This window comes from Nomascus leucogenys, chromosome 10 (assembly GCF_006542625.1).
Source record: "Nomascus leucogenys isolate Asia chromosome 10, Asia_NLE_v1, whole genome shotgun sequence".
NCBI classification, from domain to species: domain Eukaryota; kingdom Metazoa; phylum Chordata; class Mammalia; order Primates; family Hylobatidae; genus Nomascus; species Nomascus leucogenys.
The window spans coordinates 35,581,157-35,600,929 of NC_044390.1; the positions used below are offsets into that span (position 1 = coordinate 35,581,157).

At 39.9% G+C, this 19,773-nt stretch overlaps 1 protein-coding gene across 5 annotated transcripts in view; it reads left to right on the forward strand.

The window, feature by feature from the left end:
* The first annotated feature begins 275 nt into the window (after positions 1-275).
* BEST3 (bestrophin 3) overlaps positions 276-19,773 on the forward strand; it is a 56,041-nt gene continuing 36,543 nt past the window's right edge. The window contains exons 1-4 of one of the 5 annotated variants that reach the window (XM_012500094.2): positions 276-488; positions 1,880-2,046; positions 5,229-5,323; positions 5,786-6,019. In XM_012500094.2, the coding sequence (XP_012355548.1) occupies positions 1,895-2,046; positions 5,229-5,323; positions 5,786-6,019 (481 nt within the window). In that variant the 5' untranslated portion in view covers positions 276-488; positions 1,880-1,894. Of the gene's footprint in view, positions 493-1,879; positions 2,047-5,228; positions 5,324-5,785; positions 6,020-10,751; positions 10,963-19,773 lie in introns of those variants that run through there. The other 4 variants (XM_012500092.2, XM_003259527.2, XM_012500093.2 and 1 more) reach the window with 4 other exon arrangements.

Below are 19,773 nucleotides of genomic sequence, written 5' to 3' on the forward strand. Positions count from 1 at the left end.
CAAAAAGACTTTTTTTTTTTTTTTTTTGGCTGGTGGGGCCTCTTTTTTGAACTCTTCAAGGCCAAATGAACCTTTCTTCCTTGATCCCAGGGTGGAGTCAAAATGAATCTAACAGACAAATGGCCCAACATCCTTCATGTCACTGCCAACTTCTCATTCAAGGGGGTACTTGGGGTGGCAGGTGGAGTTATAATTATAGCTTAGAAAAAAGCAGCATCAGCAGCTGTTGCTTCTGTTTGTTCCCAGCTATAACTGTCATCAGTGGGTAAATTGGCATAAACAGGCCTCCACAAGTGGAAAAACATTTAACCCCTGTACTTGTCACACTCTGGGTCCTCTCAGTGGCCAGAGAACAGAAAGAAAATCTGACTGTGCACGAGCGAAGGGTGACACCGGGCGTACAGCACCGACCTGAAGGCACCTCTTCAGGGGGAGCCCAAAATTTGAAGATTCTCTTTCCTGTCGGAGACTACAAACCAAATAAATAGGTTAGTGCCCAGAGTAAACCTATGCATTTTAATTCTGACTTCTACTTGCTGTGATTTTCATTTTCCTAGCAGAGCTTAAAAAGAAGAGTGAACTACTAAATGAAAGAAAGGAAAGTTATTTAAGGACTGTTATTTAAAACTACTGGGAGTCCATGAGAACAAATTATGAAATGGGTTTAATTTATTATGCTCCTCTCCCAATTTTGGCTGTATTCACACTAGACAAATAGACAAGGTAAAGATGGAAAAATAAAACCGGTTTTGTGGCATGAGTCCCATCCTTTTGTAATGCCACTTACTTGTGCCAAAAGGCCCTGCCTTCTTTATTAAAATCAGTAATATTGAAAGCTAAGTTTGTTATTTTGGAAAATACTGTAAATGTAGCTCCAGAGTTTCATTTCCTTAGGGAAAATAGGCAAATCAGAGTTGAATTGTTTTTCCAGCAATGAGTAAAGATAGAAAATTTTCTTGTTTATGATAAAATGTGTGGTGTAGGTTACTTTACAAAAGAAATCTGCTACAGAATTTATTTTTTGTGTCTCGTACAATTCTACCTAAAAGCTTCATGATTTCAGTCTAAGTAGCTCTATAAGACTCTCCTCATAGATCCTTTTGAGAAAAGTAAGATTTTAAATAAATCTCATTTTATTTGCATATGTTCTATCTTAGCCAGAAATTGAGCAGGATTTTCAAAGATTAGCTTTGCGCTGTCTGTTTCAAAACCTGAATATTTAATGTCTTGGTGAAAATTGGTGGAATTCCAAAGAACTCACTGAAAACAAGGCTTTTGGGCCCCGTGCTCATCCTAACCACATTCATGAAATGGACTCAAATAGAAAGAGTCGTAAATAATGACTTCATTTTGTTCAGCTCCAAGGAGAATGTGAACCATCCCTAAGCATTTATGTACAACTTTTCATCGGGAAACTGCACCATTCTTATTTATCACTATGACCCAAATTTTTGGCTGCCTTTTGAAATGCAACGAGTGCTAACGATGCATTTGGACCTCCACTAGAGAGACATCTACATGCAATCAAACCCACCAAAAGTGCCCCATCAATTAAATTATCATGAGGGCCTTGTTTGTCTCATTTGTTCATTCAAATATATATTGACCAATGGCTATATAATCTAAAAATAATATTTAACAGTTAAGGCAAGTTTAAGATGTCTAATATTACTCTTCCCAGAGACTCCTTTCCTCCTGCTTTCTGCTAAACTGAGATAATGGTTATCTGAAAGTTCCGAATTATAGAAACTAAGAAAGACAAAACAGAGATATGGCTGACTAGTTGCTGGCTTGAATTTCCTTGATATACAGACATACAGATTTATGCCCTATTTTAAACATTGCTTTTTACTTGTGTTTTGTCTTCTTACTCTTCTAGAAAAAACTATCCAAGATGACTGTCACTTACTCCAGTAAAGTAGCAAATGCAACTTTTTTTGGATTTCATAGGTTACTCTTCAAGTGGAGAGGCAGCATCTACAAACTACTGTACAGGGAATTTATTGTTTTTGCTGTTCTTTATACAGCAATAAGTTTGGTGTACAGGTACTTTTCTTTGCATGTCTCTTTAAATGGCCATCAGATATTGTATAAGAATACAGTCTCAAAAATCTGAACCTTTTGATTGCCACTGACTTTGCGTTATGTAACTCCTTTTCTGCATGAGCCTCTCTTTTGTCTTCTTCCCCTCAGGACAGATTTTAATCCACCACTAACCATTGTTAGGATGTAAAATAGACCCTCACTGTAAGATTCAGGTGGCCTTCATTTCAGCCCCAGTTGTGCCTCAAGACTGTTGCAATTGGCATAAAATGGAAGGATTATCCTTAAATCCTTACTATGTAAAGATTTTTGAATGGGCAAAGTCCACAGACAATAATTATTTGTGCTTCTGTCAACTTGTCATTCATAGTTGATGACTTGACAGCTTGTAGCAACTACCTATATAATCAACATGTTCATGATTGGTGTATGTCAGGCAAAAGCTTTCCTTCTTTTTGCCTGGAATGAAAATATCTTATCCAGGATGATGCCTGCCATGCTTAACAGTACCTCAACTAAAGCAAAGGCCTGTAGACTAATTTATTTTCTTTCCATTTTCTGAGTTGAGGGTATATTATGTTCACAAAAGGAGGTGCTTATTCTTTATAACATTACAACATATGCCTGTAAGATTGACAGGAAATTTGAGCAATATCAAGTCCAAGAAATACTTTTATGATGAAAAATTATAGTCTTAATAAAATTTCGTCAGTACGGTAAAAGGGAAGACTTATGAGATTTTAAAGCTTTTTTTATTAAAATTGAATGCATAAATTTCTTCTCTGGAGGAAGCTAAAACTCAAAACAGGAAAGCTAAAGGTTTTTGAGGCTGTATTTCCATTTTTTCTATGTACATAGTTTGTTATTTTTCTTCTGCATACAGATAAACAAATTTGTGTTTCATTGCTCTCACATTCTTCCTTACAGCAACAGGATCTCCTTTGGAAAAGAGGGATATTAATTTAGCTGACTGATAATTATTAAAAGTAAAATAGGTAGAGCTATTTTTCCATACGTCAAAACAACTCTTCCAAGCAAGTGTATGCATTGGTATATATTTTGACAAAATATTTTTAGAGGCAAAGTCTTATTAACAACCTCTAATAATTTTTCAGACATGTCATATAATATGATATTATTTTGGCAATTTAGGTATGTATCACCTAAGCCTTCAGAATATCAAATGGTAAAAGATACAATGGTGTTTCATGATAATTATCTCATTAGTTCGTTTTTACTAATGTGAATTTATTGCTGCTACTGCTGCTAAGAACAAAACAGAATAGCCCTTAGTACAGTTGCAATGTAGCTAGAAATGTTCCTTGGGGCCTCAACTTTTGTTCCAGTATCATACTTTTACCCCACAAAATTTTATGCATATATTTCTTCTAAAGTAGAGGACTTAGGACATTTATAACAAAAACTATCGGTTCAAGTCATCCTTAAATTTTTTAAGTTCAATTGTAATACCTTATTAAAATAGATCTTTCTATCTTAATCAAAGGTATACCAAGAACTATAGGATGAGTTTGTCAAGAAAATCAAACATATCTATAGAAAAATATAGATGTAGTTTCATTCTCTAAGTCTTCATTAGCTCTATTATAAGTACATAATTATTCCTAACAAAAATTATAAGGAGGAACCAGATTCATTAATTTGATTACATTTATTTCTATTTTTGGAGGAATTTGACAAAATAATTTCTGAAATACTTTCTAGCTATTAAAATTTCTGCATCTATTAGCCAAATATTTTTTCTTTGGCCAATTATTAATACCAACCATTTTATTATTAACTAAGTATGAGGCAATTTGTTAAGTGGTTATATATATGTATGCATATATTATTTAATCTTTACAATACCCCTTATATATAGATATTTTTATCCCCACTTACAGATGAGAAAATTGAGACTCAGAGAGATTCAAAAATATGCTCAAATTCCAAATTCATAAGCGTCAGACTTGGAATTAAAATCTGGCTTTGTCTGACCTTAAAAAAGGTCCGTGCTTTCCACATTTAAATCCTCTTTGACCATGTCTATTTGAACATCAGAAACCATTCTGGCTGTAATTGTCATCAGCATAACTTTGATAGACCTCTGCAACAATCTGGTACTTCTCCTGTCAGCTTTCCCTGACTTCAGTAATTCTAACACCTCTTCCAAAGCTGGGGCAGGAACTCCAAGCTCACCCTGTACCCCACACACCTTCTTTATCAGGACCAGCTCCCAACAGCTCTCTATCTGCAATCTAATTGGTTCTTTACTGTTATCTCATTATCCCTGTGCTTCCTTTATCAAAGTTCTACTGACCCAAATGAGCCTTTGATGCTTGTTATAATGGATCTTTCCTTGAGTTCCTTCTTCCTTTGGAACAGCTACACTCGTCAATTTATTCGAATTCATCTGTTTGGCTTTCCTTCCTGTATTTTGGTCATTATTATTAGTTTGCCTTAAAACATTTCTCCAGACTCTGAATCTCTTCCCTATGATGTAAATATCAATAATGGTCTCATTAAATGCACTTATGTTTAACGATACCAGAAAATGGGGTTTGGGCAGGTTGAGTTAGATCTATAATATAATTTTGAGAGAGTGACTAAATTTAATAATGAAAGTTTTCATTTCTCATTGTTAAATTTGTTTTAGACTCCAAACAATTCTGGGCTTTAAAATGAACAGGTATAATATCCCTTGAAGTTTAACACATGATAATCAAGAATGTGCTAAGTAGCATATTCAGGAGAAAGACCAAGGTGTCAAATTCAGTGTTATTATTTAACAATTACTTAATAATGCTAATTCATACTTAATCAATAATACACTCTTTTTAAGGCATTCCTGATGAATAATTGAAAACGGAACTATTTTATAACACAACTTGATCTAAATCCAATGAATCAATCATATAAAACTTTTAAAATATAAAGTTTTTAAAATAAAATGATTAATGAATCCCACTATTTAATAGCCAATCATGTTTACAAAATGTTAGCACTTGAAACATTAAGCAATTAAAAAGCTTTCGAGACACATCAGTTTAAGAAAAAAGGAAAAAATTATTGCTCCTTCAAAAATAAAACAGATTACTTGTGCTTAATTGTTTGCACTTAATGTCACTTGCAAAGCAGGTGCAGAAGTATAATATCATAAAGGGCTGTGCATTTTATTTTTGCTCCAGATTGTTACTTACAGGAGCCCAAAAACGTTACTTTGAAAAATTATCAATTTACTGTGACAGATATGCTGAACAAATTCCAGTAACCTTTGTGCTTGGTAAGTATAGGTCACATGCAGATTGCAGCCACATAGCTGTCTCCGTTAGGATGACACCGATGACTCTGCATGGGAGTGTTTCCAAGCTGAGAGGCATGCCTGAAAAGCCACCGCTTGCAATAGAACCAGAATCATCCATAAGGTTTGCCTTCACGGCTGCTTTTGCTAAATTAACACCAAACAAGTTTGAGGAAATAATCTGCTATTGGACATTTAAGCTTTCTCTTCACTAACTCTCCATTTTTGCAGTCAATGTTTGAGATCTAATACCCACTTACAGGGTGCTTAGGCATTGCCCGGCACAAATGACATTTCTTTTCTGGAAGGCAAAATCAGAAGATATGGATAATAACATATTTTTGTCCTCCAACCTCTAAAAAGGCTAAAATTCAGCTAAAAGCATCAGTGTCACCAACGTGTCTGCTGTAAGAAACTGCTTTATAATTTCCTGTTATTCTACAGGGTTTTATGTTACTCTGGTAGTGAACCGATGGTGGAACCAGTTTGTGAATTTGCCCTGGCCAGACAGGCTAATGTTCCTCATCTCCAGCAGTGTTCACGGAAGCGACGAGCACGGGCGCCTGCTTAGAAGGACGCTGATGCGCTACGTCAATCTCACCTCCCTGCTCATCTTTCGCTCGGTGAGCACTGCTGTGTACAAAAGGTTTCCCACAATGGACCACGTGGTTGAAGCAGGTACTACGAATGGCTTTTCCTTCCGTAGGCTCTTCTCAGCTGAGACAGGACCTCCAGAATTCCCTTGAAAATTCCTTATGTTTGTTTGTTCACTCAAGAAACATTTATTGGTCGGGCGCGGTGGCCCATGCCTGTAATCCCAGCACTTTGGAAGGTCGAGGTGGGCGGATCACCTGAGGTCAGGAGTTTGAGACCAACCTGGCCAACATGGCAAAACCCCATCTCTACTAAAAATAGAAAAAATTAGCCAGGCGTGGTGGCACGTGCCTGTAATCCCAGCTACTGGGGAGGCTGAGGCACGAGAATCACTTGAACCCGGGAGGCAGAGGCAGAGGTTGCAGTGACCGGAGACTGCAGCACTGCACTCCAGCCTGGGCCACAGAGCCAGACCTGTCTCAAAAAAAAAAAAAAAAAAAAAAAAAAAAAAAAAAAAAAGAGAGAAAGAAAAGGAAACAAAAGAAAAAGAAACATTTATTGATTACCTACTATGTGCCAGAAGCAAACTAAGAGACAAAGATGAATAAGACATGGTTCCTTCCCTCAAGTTTACTTTAGAGGTGGGGGAGAGAAAGTGGCAGATAGTAACGTTGCCTTAAGGTAAACAAAATAATTATCATATTTATTTAAACAATCTGGCTGGGCGAGCTCTTTGGGAGGCCCAGGCGGGTGGATCACCTGAGGTCAGGCATTCCAGACAAGCCTGGCCAGCATGGTGAAACCCTGTCTCTACTGAAAATACAATAATTAGCTGGGCTTGCTGGCTCCTGCCTGTAATTCCAGCTACTCGGGAGGCTGAGGCAGGAGAATCGCTTGAACCCGGGAAGTGGAGGTTGCAGTGAGCCAAGATCATGCCATTGCACTCCACCCTGGGCGACAAGGTCCCCATTGGTCCCAAAAAAATAAATAAATAAAAATAATCTGTCATATTAACTTACAGTTTTCCAACACTATACAGTTCGTCTCCTTTATAGCTATTTCGTTTGGACCTCAAGAAAACATGAAAAAGGTAGAAAATAGGTTCAGAAAGGTTATAACCTGCCCTGAATTACACAGCTGATCAGTGGAAAAGCCAGAATTAAAATTTAGGCTCCAAACTCCTAAGTTAATACTTTCTAATAGATTCTGGTAGGAACCGGCAATGTCAGTTTCATCTAGGCAGACACTGAAAGGTGACAGTCAAAAGCTGTTTTAGTATGGACCTCTTTTCTCTTGTGCCTCAAAGGAGATGTAGATAGTTAAAGGATGATTCTCCTTGGTGTGTAAATATTTAGCAAAGAAGCTGTTAAATCAGCCTTCAGTAGGGCAAGGATTAAATGAGATAATTCTTGGCACATATGGATAAGAACTGTGAGGTGATTCTGCCTTCACATTGAGTCCAGTCTCACATTAGTTTGCAGTATTTAGTCTCCTTTTCTGAAATGTCCTGGAAAATAGATATTTTCAGATAATAGTTTTAGTTTGTTTTGGAGTTTGTGTTGGCTTTTTTTGTTGTTGTTGTTTTTGTTTTGCCTTCTTAAATGGCTAATACAGATAGTGACTACTGAAGTCAAAATAAAACTGTAGAGATGAATGTCTACATTTCACATTTTATTTGAGAAGAAAGAACTCCAGTTAGAGGCATACACACAGACCAGATGGTATTCAGTATGTCCAAAATGCAAAGAGAAGGTTGGAGGTTTTATAAAAAGACAGAAATGTTACATATTGCTCTTTGAGAAAGTTCATTGGCACTAGTAAGTTTCTCGGGAGCTGGCAAGTTTTGACTGGTGAGTGATGGAGGTGGGTAAAATTAGTCTTCAAGTTGCAGCAGATCATTTCAGCAACTATAAAACTGGTTTCAGGTGGCCGGGCGCGGTGGCTCACGCTTGTAATCCCAGCACTTTGGGAGGCCGAGGCGGGCGGATCACGAGGTCAGGAGATCAAGACCACGGTGAAACCCCGTCTCTACTGAAAATACAAAAAATTAGCCAGGCGTGGTGGCGGGCGCCTGTAGTCCCAGCTACTCGGAGAGGCTGAGGCAGGAGAATGGCGTGAACCCGGGAGGCGGAGCTTGCAGTGAGCCGAGATTGCGCCACTGCACTCCAGCCTGGGCGACAGAGCGAGACTCCGTCTCAAAAAAAAAAAAAAAAAAAAAAAAACTGGTTTCAGGTAATAGCAGGCAGTTTCAGCAACCAGGCCTGCAGATAATTTTTTTTGAGACAGAGTCTTGCTCTGTGGCCAGGCTGGAGTGAAGTGGCCACACTTCACTTTTAGCTCACATTGCAGTGAGCTATCTTGGCTCACTGCAATCTCTGCCTCCCGGGTTCAAGCGAATCCCCTGCCTCAGCCTCCCGAGCAGCTGGGACTACAGGCGCACACCACCACACCCGGCTAATTTTTTGTATTTTAGTAGAGACAGGGTTTCACCATGTTGGCAGGATGGTCTCAGTCTCTTGACCTTGTGATCCGCCCGCCTCGGCCTCCCAAAGTGCTGGGATTACAGGCGTGAGCCACCGCGCCCGACCCCAACTGCTTTTTCCTGGTGGCTTCTTGACTCTGTTTTAGTTGGGTATGACAAGAATGACCCAATTACGTTATCAACTTTCACAATGATTAAGAACATGGAGTAAGGGTTTGAAACTTTATCTCACAGCTTACTAGCTACGTGGCTTTGTCTGAGTTAACCATTCTGTTCCTCAGTTTCCTCATCCATAAAATGGACTTAAAGTAACTTATAATAGCACCTACCTCATATATCCCATAGGCTTGTTATGAGGATTAAAAAAGTCAGTATTTGCAAAATGTTTAGAGCATTCCTGGCACACAGTAAGTGCTGCATGATTTCTTGCCATTGTAATGAAATTATATCTCAAACAACAGCATAACATAGCACTCTAGCCACTTTAGAAGACTTGTTATTAATATAATATCCCAGGTCTTTTTGATCTACTTTGATCAAGAGGTTGTGAATGTCAAGGTGGAAATAAGGAAGAAGGGTGTAGATGATGTTGTTAGAGATGCAGAGTGAGATGTGAGAAAGTAATGGGTGCCAGGTGTTGGTTAAGGGGGATTCAGGGGGAGGGTCCGAAGGCCTGGCACATGTACAGGTATACGATAATGTAAAATCAGTCGGAATTAAAAAAAAAAAGTAACTGGCATCCTTCCTCCAAATATGAAAGTAGAATACTGTTTCAGAATGACCTAGTTAAAAATGCTACTAGACAACTCAATTTTATCTTACCTTAATGTCTCCAGGAACAAATAGATTAAGAATTACCATCTCTAAGAAAGACCTAAAAACAAACAAGAAACGTATGACCTATTCCAAGTTAATGAGCTAAAGTTTACTTGGATGAACAGAGGTGATATTTCTCTGGTTCTGACGCATCCTTGAAATGAAGAGAGTGCATTCTGACAGGAATCAGATGCCGGGTCCAATCCTCAAAGCAAATCTCATCTTCTTAGTGTCACCTTCATATTAAAAGCACACCAGGAAGAAGCCAGGTTGGCTGGCAATGCAGAGGCCTCTGGGGCCTCTGGTCAGACATGAGCTCAGAGGACTGAGCTGTGCTCAGGTCTGAGGGGCAAGTAGATACAGGGAGGCAAATAGGAAAATGATGTGATTTCATTTCCTTTGAGTGTATTTTTCAGAATACCAAGGCCCACTCCCTCTCAAACTTGTACAGATGTCTGCCACGTACTTGCATTCAGACTTTTCTCTTTCCAAGGCATGTGGAATACTGAAATACTTCTATCTGCTCAGCTACCAATGTTTCTGCCATTCCAAGGGAATCTCAAAATGAGTCCTTCACTTCTGGATGTACATTTAAACTAGTCTCTAGGAGTGATCCACAGACTCACAGGCCCTCTACATCTTGAATAACTGGAGTTTATTTATTTAAAATGTATATTCCTGGATCCCACCCACGTCAGTCCCTCTGAATTATTACAGAACCTAATACAACCTTTGGATGTACAGCCTAGGAATCTGCAGTGAAACATGCTGCTGTGTTGGTTTTTTTAGTACCCCAAAGTTTGAGAAGTGTTGCATCTTTTCTGGGATGCTTATTTTTTAAACCCTTTTTCTCACTCCTGGAGCAAAAGGCTTTGGCAACCACCAACTCATTACCGATAACAAAGCAGCAGCAATTAACAAAGGATGGATTCGAGGTTTCAGCTTGAGGTTCCTGAATTACAAAGAAGAGCTTTGAGGAAGCAGTCTGGTGGGAGGCTACTGTATAAGGGATTTGAATTCCACCTGCTTGGATGTAACAAGCATTGTTCTGACTTAAACTTTTTGGTTGGTTTGTCTGAAGTGGATGAAGGGAGAAGAGAACTGATAGAGGAGCTATGATGAGGTGAAAGCCTTTCCAAGGGTGCTGTTACACAATCACTGATTATCTCAGTGAAAAGGTCCCAGTTGCTCTCATTAATTCCTAAGTATTTTCTCAAAAGGCAGAAAAGAGGTAGTAGGTACAGCTTGTCCCCACAGGAATATATTGTGCTTCTGGTAAGTAATTTTGAAGACAACTACTTTCCTCTCTTGATGCTTGTAAATACTGGATAAGATGTTTTGATTCAGTATAAGATCATACTATACGCACGCATTGTGTGTTAGGCGGCAGGGCAAAAGTTCCAAGCCACTATCCTCTAAGCCAGGAGAGACACTTCAGAGGCCTGTCTTCCTGGCTGCCCCAGGCCGGCACCCCCTGTCACCGGCAGCGCTGACTCACTGAACTTCCTGCTCCTTTCCCCAGCAGAGAGGGCTGACTCAGAGTCTGCACATGGGGTCCGCTTCCAAGTTCTTCCAACTGGGCATATGCCTCCGCCACTCTCTGACTGTCCTTTGCCTGTGCCAAGGTTTCTGGGAAGAACAGGAAGTTCAGGGATGGCGGAAAATGTTTGGCAGATCCCCTGAGTCCAAAGCCAGAGCACCTGCTCCTGCCTGAGGGCAGAGAGGACTGGTAAGTAAAGCACTGAGGGCCCCAAAGGGGTGGGGACAAGGTTAAGGGCACGAAGGACCTTCTTGTCAGTTGAATTCTCTACATAAAATCACCTGTAAGAAAAAGCACATGTTCTCAAACTTCAGGGTGCATTACATATTGTTAAAATCAATATTGCTAAAAATTTGGATCCCACGATGCCACTCCCAGAGATGCTGACTCAGTAGGTCTGGAATGGGCTCCAGGAATCAATGTGTTGAACAAACTCCTGGAGACTCTGAGGCTGGTGGCCCCTGGCTTGCACTCTGGGAAGCAATGGGCTTTGAGGCAATCGGTTTCCCTCCAGCTTCTCTTTCTTCTGCGAGGGTTTTTGCCTACATAGATTCAGTGCTGGTCAGAAGGAAATAAGCGAAAGGGCCAAGAGTGAGGACCAGCACCTTCTTCTGAAGCATCTGGCAATTCCTTGGCTGGAGCTGGATGAACTAGGTCACATACCTGCCCATCCTTGAACTTTTCTTGCTTTTAAGTTGGACAGTCAAGTTACATTATTCTGAAAAATGAAAAGACCAAAACCCATGCTGCTGGGGAAATATATATAATTTGATGTTACAGGTTAAATTTCTCAAATTAAAAATAAAAAAGTTTTTATTTCTGCTTATATGAAAATAAAAATACAACAGTGGAATTCAGAATAATGCTATTATGCTGAAAAGTCCCTGAACTGGTCTGTGATCAGTTATTTACCAGAGAAACTGCAACAGTCTCTGTTACTTTTGCCTACTGGCTACAAATCTGCTCTGGAAAATTCCAGTCGTTCCAATCACCTGCCCTGGGAGATGTCATTCATTCCAAGTCAATTCAGATGCACAATTCCAGATCCTGGCTGAGTTAAGTGATGACCTTAGTTGTGTGCATATAGTATGGTCTCATACTGAATCAAAACGTCTTATCTAGTATTTACAAGCATCAGGAGAGGAAAGTAGTTATCTTCAAAATTACCAGAAGCACAATGATACGTAATAGGAAATTATAAACGTTCCTCTTAAAGAAACATTACCAAGCTGATGCTAGATCTATTACACCTTTGCTCATGCAACAAAGGTTTATTGTGTGTACAATATATGCCAGGCACTGTGCTGGGCACTGGGAATACCCTTATAAGCAGAACAAATATGGACCCCATCCTCAAGGATTAGTAAAATTTACTACAAATCTTATCTTAAATTAATCATTGTCATAAACAAGCACAAATATATTTACAGTTAAACTTTACATCTCTGCATTGCATTTCTCTCTCTCTAAAATAAATAGTTTCTGTCTGTATTTAGTAGTTCATAAGGGTAGTTATAAGACAGTAACCTCTGAGGAAAAAGCACCCTTTAATTTTCTTAAAGCCTTGGAGTCTTTTTTTTTTGAGACACGATCTCACTCAGTTGCCCAAGCTGGAGTGCGGTAGCATGGTCATAGCTTACGGTAACCTCAAACTTCCGGGCTCAAGCCATCCTCCTGCCTCAGCCTTTTGAGCAACTAGGACTACAGATGTGCGCCACTATGCCTGGCCAATTTATTTATTTATTTGTTTAATCCCCCTTTTTTTTTTTTTGATACGGAGTCTCACTATGTTGCCTATGCTGGTCTTGAACTCCTGGCCTCAAGCAATCTTCCCATCATAGCCTCCCAAAGGGCTGAGATTTCTGGTGTGAGCCACCACACCTGGCCTGCCTTGGAATCTTAATGTAAAGTTTCTTGACTGTCTTCTATGACTACAGGGAGCCTGATGAGACTCCACTGGAATTTTCAGTGACACTTATGGTTAACAGACATTAATATAACCAAACAAGCCCCCAGTTATCAATGGATGTTGAGATAAAAGTTCTAACTTCAGATGCTCTGGCTATAAGTCTAGCCCTATAAATGGAACTCAGGTCTGGGTCACTTACTGCTTAAAAGCCAAACAACTCAGAAACTGTGGTAAAAGGAATGTTAGCTTTATTTGAGAAGTCAGCAACCAGGGGAAGGCAGTGAACTGGGTTGAAAGGCCACCTTTCAGAATTGTGCCTCTAGGTAAAGGATTTTTAAGGGAAATTAAGATAAATGAAGATCAAAACAGTCTTGTGAAATGTGAGCAGTTTCAGTCAGCTGGGCAGTTAATCATTGCTTTCTTGGTGAAAGTTTTGCGACCTTCTGCAGGTGCCATCAGCCTATTCTTACAGGCTAGTCAGCCCATTCCCAGAGCTGTTGGTCAGCATATTTTCTTTCTTTCTTTTTTTCTTTTTTCTTTTCTTTTTTTTTTTTTTTTTTGAGACAGAATCTTGCTCTGTTGCCCAGGCTGGAGTATGGTGTTGAAATCTTGGCTCACTGCAACCTCTGCCTCCCCAGTTCAAGCGCTTCTCCTGCCTCAGCTGGCCAAGTAGCTGGGATTACAGGCACAGGCCACCACACCCGGCTAATTTTTGTATTTTTAGCAGAGACAGGGTTTCTCCATGTTGGCCAGGCTGGTCTCAAACTCCTGGCCTCAAGTGATCCCACCTCGGCCTCTCAGAGTGCTGGGATTATAGGCGTGAGCCACCGAGCCCAGCCAGCATATTTTCTTTTATCTCTGTGGAAGGTCCTGTTTTCTTGAGGCTGTTTTTGGGGACTAATATACAAACTTAAGGAAAACAATAATATTATTCAAACAAGCAAGCTTTTCTCTAACATGGAATTAATACTGTTAGAACCACATTTGCCTTTCTGGCACAGATAGATCATTTAATCTGTGATCTTCTCTCACTAGGTAAACTAAAATGACTTTTATATAACGTATTATGTAACATTCACAACATTAATTGAATCTGGTATAATATTTCTGCCCTGGGTGGACTGTTTTTTTTTTTTCCTGATCCGTTACATAGCTCTGGGCCTCCTTGGTCTCTGAATCTCCACTGCCTTGTGTTACAAGAGTGAGAGCCAAGGGGATAGTGGTATTCACAGCTGTGCCAGTTTTTCCTCTGTTGGCTGAACTTTTAGAGGCTAAGTCACCCCTCTGTAGTCTCACATGATGAGCCCAGAACAGACAGAATGTCATCCTGTGAGTGCAACTTGACTCACCTACGTGTACTTGCTCTGCACATGAGAGAAAATGCATGCAACACTAGCCCTTCTTGAATTAATAGCATGGATAGGCAGTCTCGGTTGGTCAGTGTTTGAAGGTTCCCCCCACATTTCTGTTTTAGGAGTTAAATAAAGGCTATCCACTCAATGTTTCTCAAAGTATGGTTGCAGACCACATCCACTGAATTAGCAAGGGTGCTTATTTAAGCTGCAGGCTCCTAGGCAACCTAGATCTGGGACTTAGGACCTAGAAATTGACATTTTAAACAGGCTCCCTAGAAGCCTGCAGGATGTTTGACCCAGACTGAGAATGCTGAAATGATCAGCACTAGGGCGGTCGTTCAACCTAAACTTTGCTGCATGTTGGAATCCCTGGTGATCTTTTAAAAATTCTGACGCCTGACTCCCATTCTCAGATATTAGGATTCATTAGGTATGTAGAGCAACCTGGGCATCAGGATTTTTCCAAACTCCCCAGACCATTGTAATGTATAGCAGGGTTTAGGAACAGCTGCACTAGAACACATCAATTAATTCCTCCGATTTCATCTGCAAATTGCCTCAGATCTATTCTACCCAGGGCAAATAAAATTCTGGGCCACTGTGCAGATGAGGATTTAAAAGCACTGATTTCTTTGTATGTTATTTCTTGTGTGTGATTATGGAGAAGGCAGTGAATTACCAGATGGGATACTAATTTATGGACAAGGATATGGGTAACTAGAGATTTGCTCATATCAATATAATAGAGGAGTGTCTGTCTCCGTTCCTTATTGCTACTCCCAGAAACGGATTTTACTCCACCATAGCCTATTTCAGGCTTTTCCAGCTGTGGTTTGTAACTCATTATGGGATTCTTAAATCAGGTTAATGGCTTATAACCAGTATTTTTAGTGGAATGGAATAGAATAGAATAGAATAGAATAGAATAGAATAGAATAGAATAGAATAGAATAGACTAGACTAGACTAGACTAGACTAGAATAGACTAGACTAGACTAGACTAGACTAGACTAGACTAGCAGAAAGCACATCATGCAGCAGGGCCAATAACTGTTTTGTGAACAACATATATCTTACTATGGTTCATGGTAAAAAAACCAAGCAAGCAAACAAAAAACCTGGTTGACATCCTGCCCTGCATGATGTTGTTGCAATGTGATTTCATCCCTCTCTCAATCTCATTTTGCTCCCCCCTTGATTTTCCCAATTGACAGGGATTTCTAAACCTCTTCCACTGAATGGAAAGGACAGCTGTAGCTGAAGCTGATGGCTTCATTCCATTCATTTGGAAAACACAGAGATAAAAACAAGCCAGGCACGTTGCACTCTTCCTGAAAAAGTGTCATTCCTTGGAGAAGGGCTCAGATGCTGAATACACAACTTTCTCTTTCAGAAAGAACTGGCATCAAACCCATTCTGCCTTCAAGTTTTGGAGATGCAGAGCTTTTAGTTCCTCTGCTAATAGAGCCTCGTTTGAATACTCTGCTTGAAAGGCAAAAGACATCTGCCTCATCTTCAATCAAGGAAAAATAGACCAACTGTACAGCAGGCAGAATCTCTATGATGACGGGAATTTTGTCTATCAATGGATGTAATTAATCCCTTGGCTTGAGGGCAATAAAATTTTGTCTTAAAGTAGCAGATCCTGCTCCATCAAACCAAAACTCAATTGGGAGTAAATGCAAACATGTATCTATATTGAGAGACAGATTTTACTCTGATTAGAAAGATGAAGGAGGGATCTGGGGATAAACAATATGAAAATTGCTGAGCAGAGCTGAGCCAGCCAGAAGAAAAAGCGATAGCAAGAGAAACTGTAGGCAGATGCAACGGCAGGATAAAATAGCTATGCCAGGGGTGTGATGGGGCCTGAGGACAGCATGGCATGGAGACAGACACGTGTTAGGGAACCAAGTGGTGGGAGGACAAGCCCACTGAGAGTGTTGCTGAACTGTAGCAAATCAGTAACTATAATTAGCATAGCCTCAGCAATGACAATAATGATCATATTCTGAAAAAAAATATTGGTCTCTGCTTAAAATGGCTTGAAGTCCTGATAAGGGTGACATTCCATTTCATAACAAATACTTTTGGAATGGACTTGACCAACAATCTAGAGATTTTCTTTCAGTTGATCAACTTTGATTTCCAAAGGTGGAGTTACTTTTATGAACCCCCAGAATCTGAGACAGGTCTCAGTTAATTTAGAAAGTTTATTTTGCTAAGGTTGAGGATGTGCACCCATGACACAGCCTCAAGTGGTCCTGATGACTTGTGCCCAAAGCGGTCAGAACAGTTTGGTTTTATACATTGTAGGAAGACATGAGACATCGATCAACATATGTAAGATAAACATTGGTTCAGTCTGGAAAAGCGGGGGACGACTCAAAGTGGGGAGGGGGCTTCCAGGTCACAGGTAGATAAGAGACAAACGGTTGCATTCTTCTGGGTTTCTGATTAAGCCTCTCCAAAGGAGGCAATCAGATATGCATTAATCTCAGTGAGCAGAGCAATGACTTTAACAGAATGGGAGGCAGGTTTGCTGTAAGCAGTTCCCAACTTGACTTTCCCCTTTAGCTTAGTGATTTTGGGAACCCAAGATATTTTCCTTTCACACTTTTGATAAGTAAGATGTGTGACCCTGCAAGGAATAACAAAAATTATTCTGCTTATATATTCTTAGAGGATACATTGATGTCTCAGTGATTGTCATTCATCTTTCACAGCACCTAGCAAAATACTCAATAAATTTGTGCTAAAAACAAAATCACCAGCTCTTCTTGCTCTACTTGTCCTCTTTCAATATCTTGCTTTAGTGTTTGCACCAAATAAACCCTCACTCTGCATATTTGCTTTCTGCTTAGAAGCTAAGAAAGGACTTGCTAGCACAATTTGATCCATACTTCTGAGTAAAAAATAACCAGAGATAAAGTTATTCTTTGGTCAAATGACATAGATTGAAGCCAATATATAAATGAGATCATTTTTTAAAATTGCACTATAGGTCTCAAGAATATAACTGTTAGACAATTGATATGGAATATGTGAGAATAGGCTACAGCAAGTCTTTAAGCATAAAGCCAAGACAGATCAAGTTTATCTATTAACTTCATCCAATAAGATTTAACTGGCCAGGCACAGTGGCACATAGCTGTAATCCCAGCACTTTGGGAGGCCAAGGCGGGCAGATCACTTGAGCCCAGGAAGTTCAAGACCAGTCTGGGCAACATGGTGAAACCCAGTCTCTCCAAAAAACACAAAAATTAGCCCGGCATAGTGGCATGCACCTGTAGACCCAGCTACTCAGGAGGCAGAGGTGGAAGGATTGCTTGAGCCCAGGAGGTTGGAGGCTGCAGTGAGCCAACGATCACACCACTGCACTCCAGTCTGGATGACAGAGGGAGACTCTGTCCCATTAAAAATTGGAAAAAAAAAAAAGATTTAATCATGCTCCACAATTCTTTAAAAAACAGACAACAAAACAGATTTTTTAGATTGTGCAACAACTCTGAGATGCGCTGAGAAACAAGAAGAGAATCACCAAGCTCATTTTTACTTTACACTTCCAGGGAGAGTACCATTCTCCAGGCATGGAGAGAACCCTTCTAAGCTAGTATAAATAACCCAAGTGTTATCTAAAACTAGTCTCCTGTTGGTAAATATTGGCTTTGTAGTTGTTACTTTGTTTATTTCAAATCCTGAATAAACAGAACCTTCAGTTAGTGGGACAGTGATTTTCAAACGCCACTATATGTCAGAATTTTCTGCACAGCTTGGTAAACATGCAACTGCCTAGACCCAAGTCTACGAAATCACCCAGAAAAATTTAAAAGAATGCTGATGCCTGGCCTCATCCTGGATCAACTGAATCAGAATCTCTAAGGATATAAGACCCAGCCGTTGGTATTTTCTTCTTTTTTTTTTTTTTTTTTTTTTTTGAGACGGAGTCTCACTCTGTCGCCCCGGCTGGAGTGCAATGGCACAATCTCGGCTCACTGCAACCTCCGCCTCCCGGGTTCAAGCAATTCTCCTGCCTCAGCCTCCCAAGCAGCTGGGATTAAAGGTCCCTGCCACTACACCCGGCTAATTTTTGTATTTTTAGTAGAGACTGGGTTTCACCACGTTGGTCAGGCTGGTCTCGAACTCCTGACCTCAAGTGATCCACCTGACTCGGCCTCCCAAAGTGCTGGGATTACAGGCGTGAGCCACCATGCCCTGCTGCCATTGGTATTTTCTAAAAGTCCCCTTATGAGATTCTAAGGTGCAGACTCGGGTTGAGAACTCCTGCCCTACTGAGTCTGATTTAGTAGTCAGGGTCGGGGTCCAGGCCTCTCCATATTTAATAGATATCACAAGTGATTCAGACCTATGGCCTTTGGATCTTATTCTTCAAAACAATGGCGTAGGTCACGTCAAAGATCTAGAGAACACCAAAGCTCTATAAACTGATGACTTTAAAAATGGGCATACCTCACTCCTCCTTTGACTTTTTTTTACTGAAACACTACCTCTTAAATACAATTTGGCCTGCATCATAAGGAGGGAGGATTTTTTATTTATTTATTTATTAGAGATGAAGTCTTGCTATATTGCCCAGGCTGGTCACAAACTCCTGGCCTAAGTAATCCTCCTGCCTGGGCCTCCCAAAGTGCTGGGATTATAGGCATGAGCCACTGCACCTGGCAAAAGGATTACCTTAAATAACACAACGAGATTTGTTAACTGATTACACATGGTTAAAGATAGAAAAATGGGTTATATTAGGGCAAAAGTTGATTTTCGTCTGAATGTAGTATCAGAATTCCAAAAGCAAATGATTGCATTTCTGAGGAAAAAAAACTCAAAAATTAATGTCTAATAAAAATCAGTTTTAGAAGTAAGTTTTAATTCAGAAAACACTATATTAAATCATAATTAACATTTAAAAGCTACTTAAAATAAAGAGCCAAGGGGATAGATACCAGGAGAGTCATTACAGCATTATTTTTAGTAGCAAAACAATCAAAAACAACTTAAATGTCTTAAATGTCTATTCAAAAAGGAACTAGCTAAACAAAATATTATATACTATTAACTATTAATGTTAATATATAGAGAGAGCAGCCATTAAAAAGAATGCTGCTGCTATCTATATATTAATTTTTTAAATCTTCAAGATATAGCTGAAAAATAGAAGCAAATGGCAGATACATATGTAGTATAAAATCATTTGTGTTTTTTAAAATAGGCCTGTATGAAAATCCATGAGATTTCTCTGGAAAGATACACAATAAACGGATCATTGTGATTTCCTCCAGGGAGAAAAACTTTGCGGCTAAGAAAAGGAGACTTTCTCCACTAACCGTCCTTTGGCCCTTTGGGATTTTTATACCATTTGAATTATTCAATCAAAATTTTTAAAAAGAAAAGGTCGGCTGGGGGCGGTGTCTCATGCCTGTAATCCCAGCACTTTGGGAGGCCGAGGCAGGTGGATCACGAGGTCAGGAGATTGAGACCATCCTGTCTAACACGGTGAAACCCCGTCTCTACTAAAAATACAAAAAATTAGCCGGGCATGGTGGCGGGCGCCTGCAGTCCCAGCTGCTAGGGACGGTGAGGCAGGAGAATGGCCTGAACCCGGGAGGCCGAGCTTGCAGTGAGCTGAGATCCCACCACTGCACTCCAGCCTGGGCGACAGAGTGAGACTCCATCTCAAAAAAAAAAAAGAGAAGATCAAGTGTAAACTGTAAGTTTTAA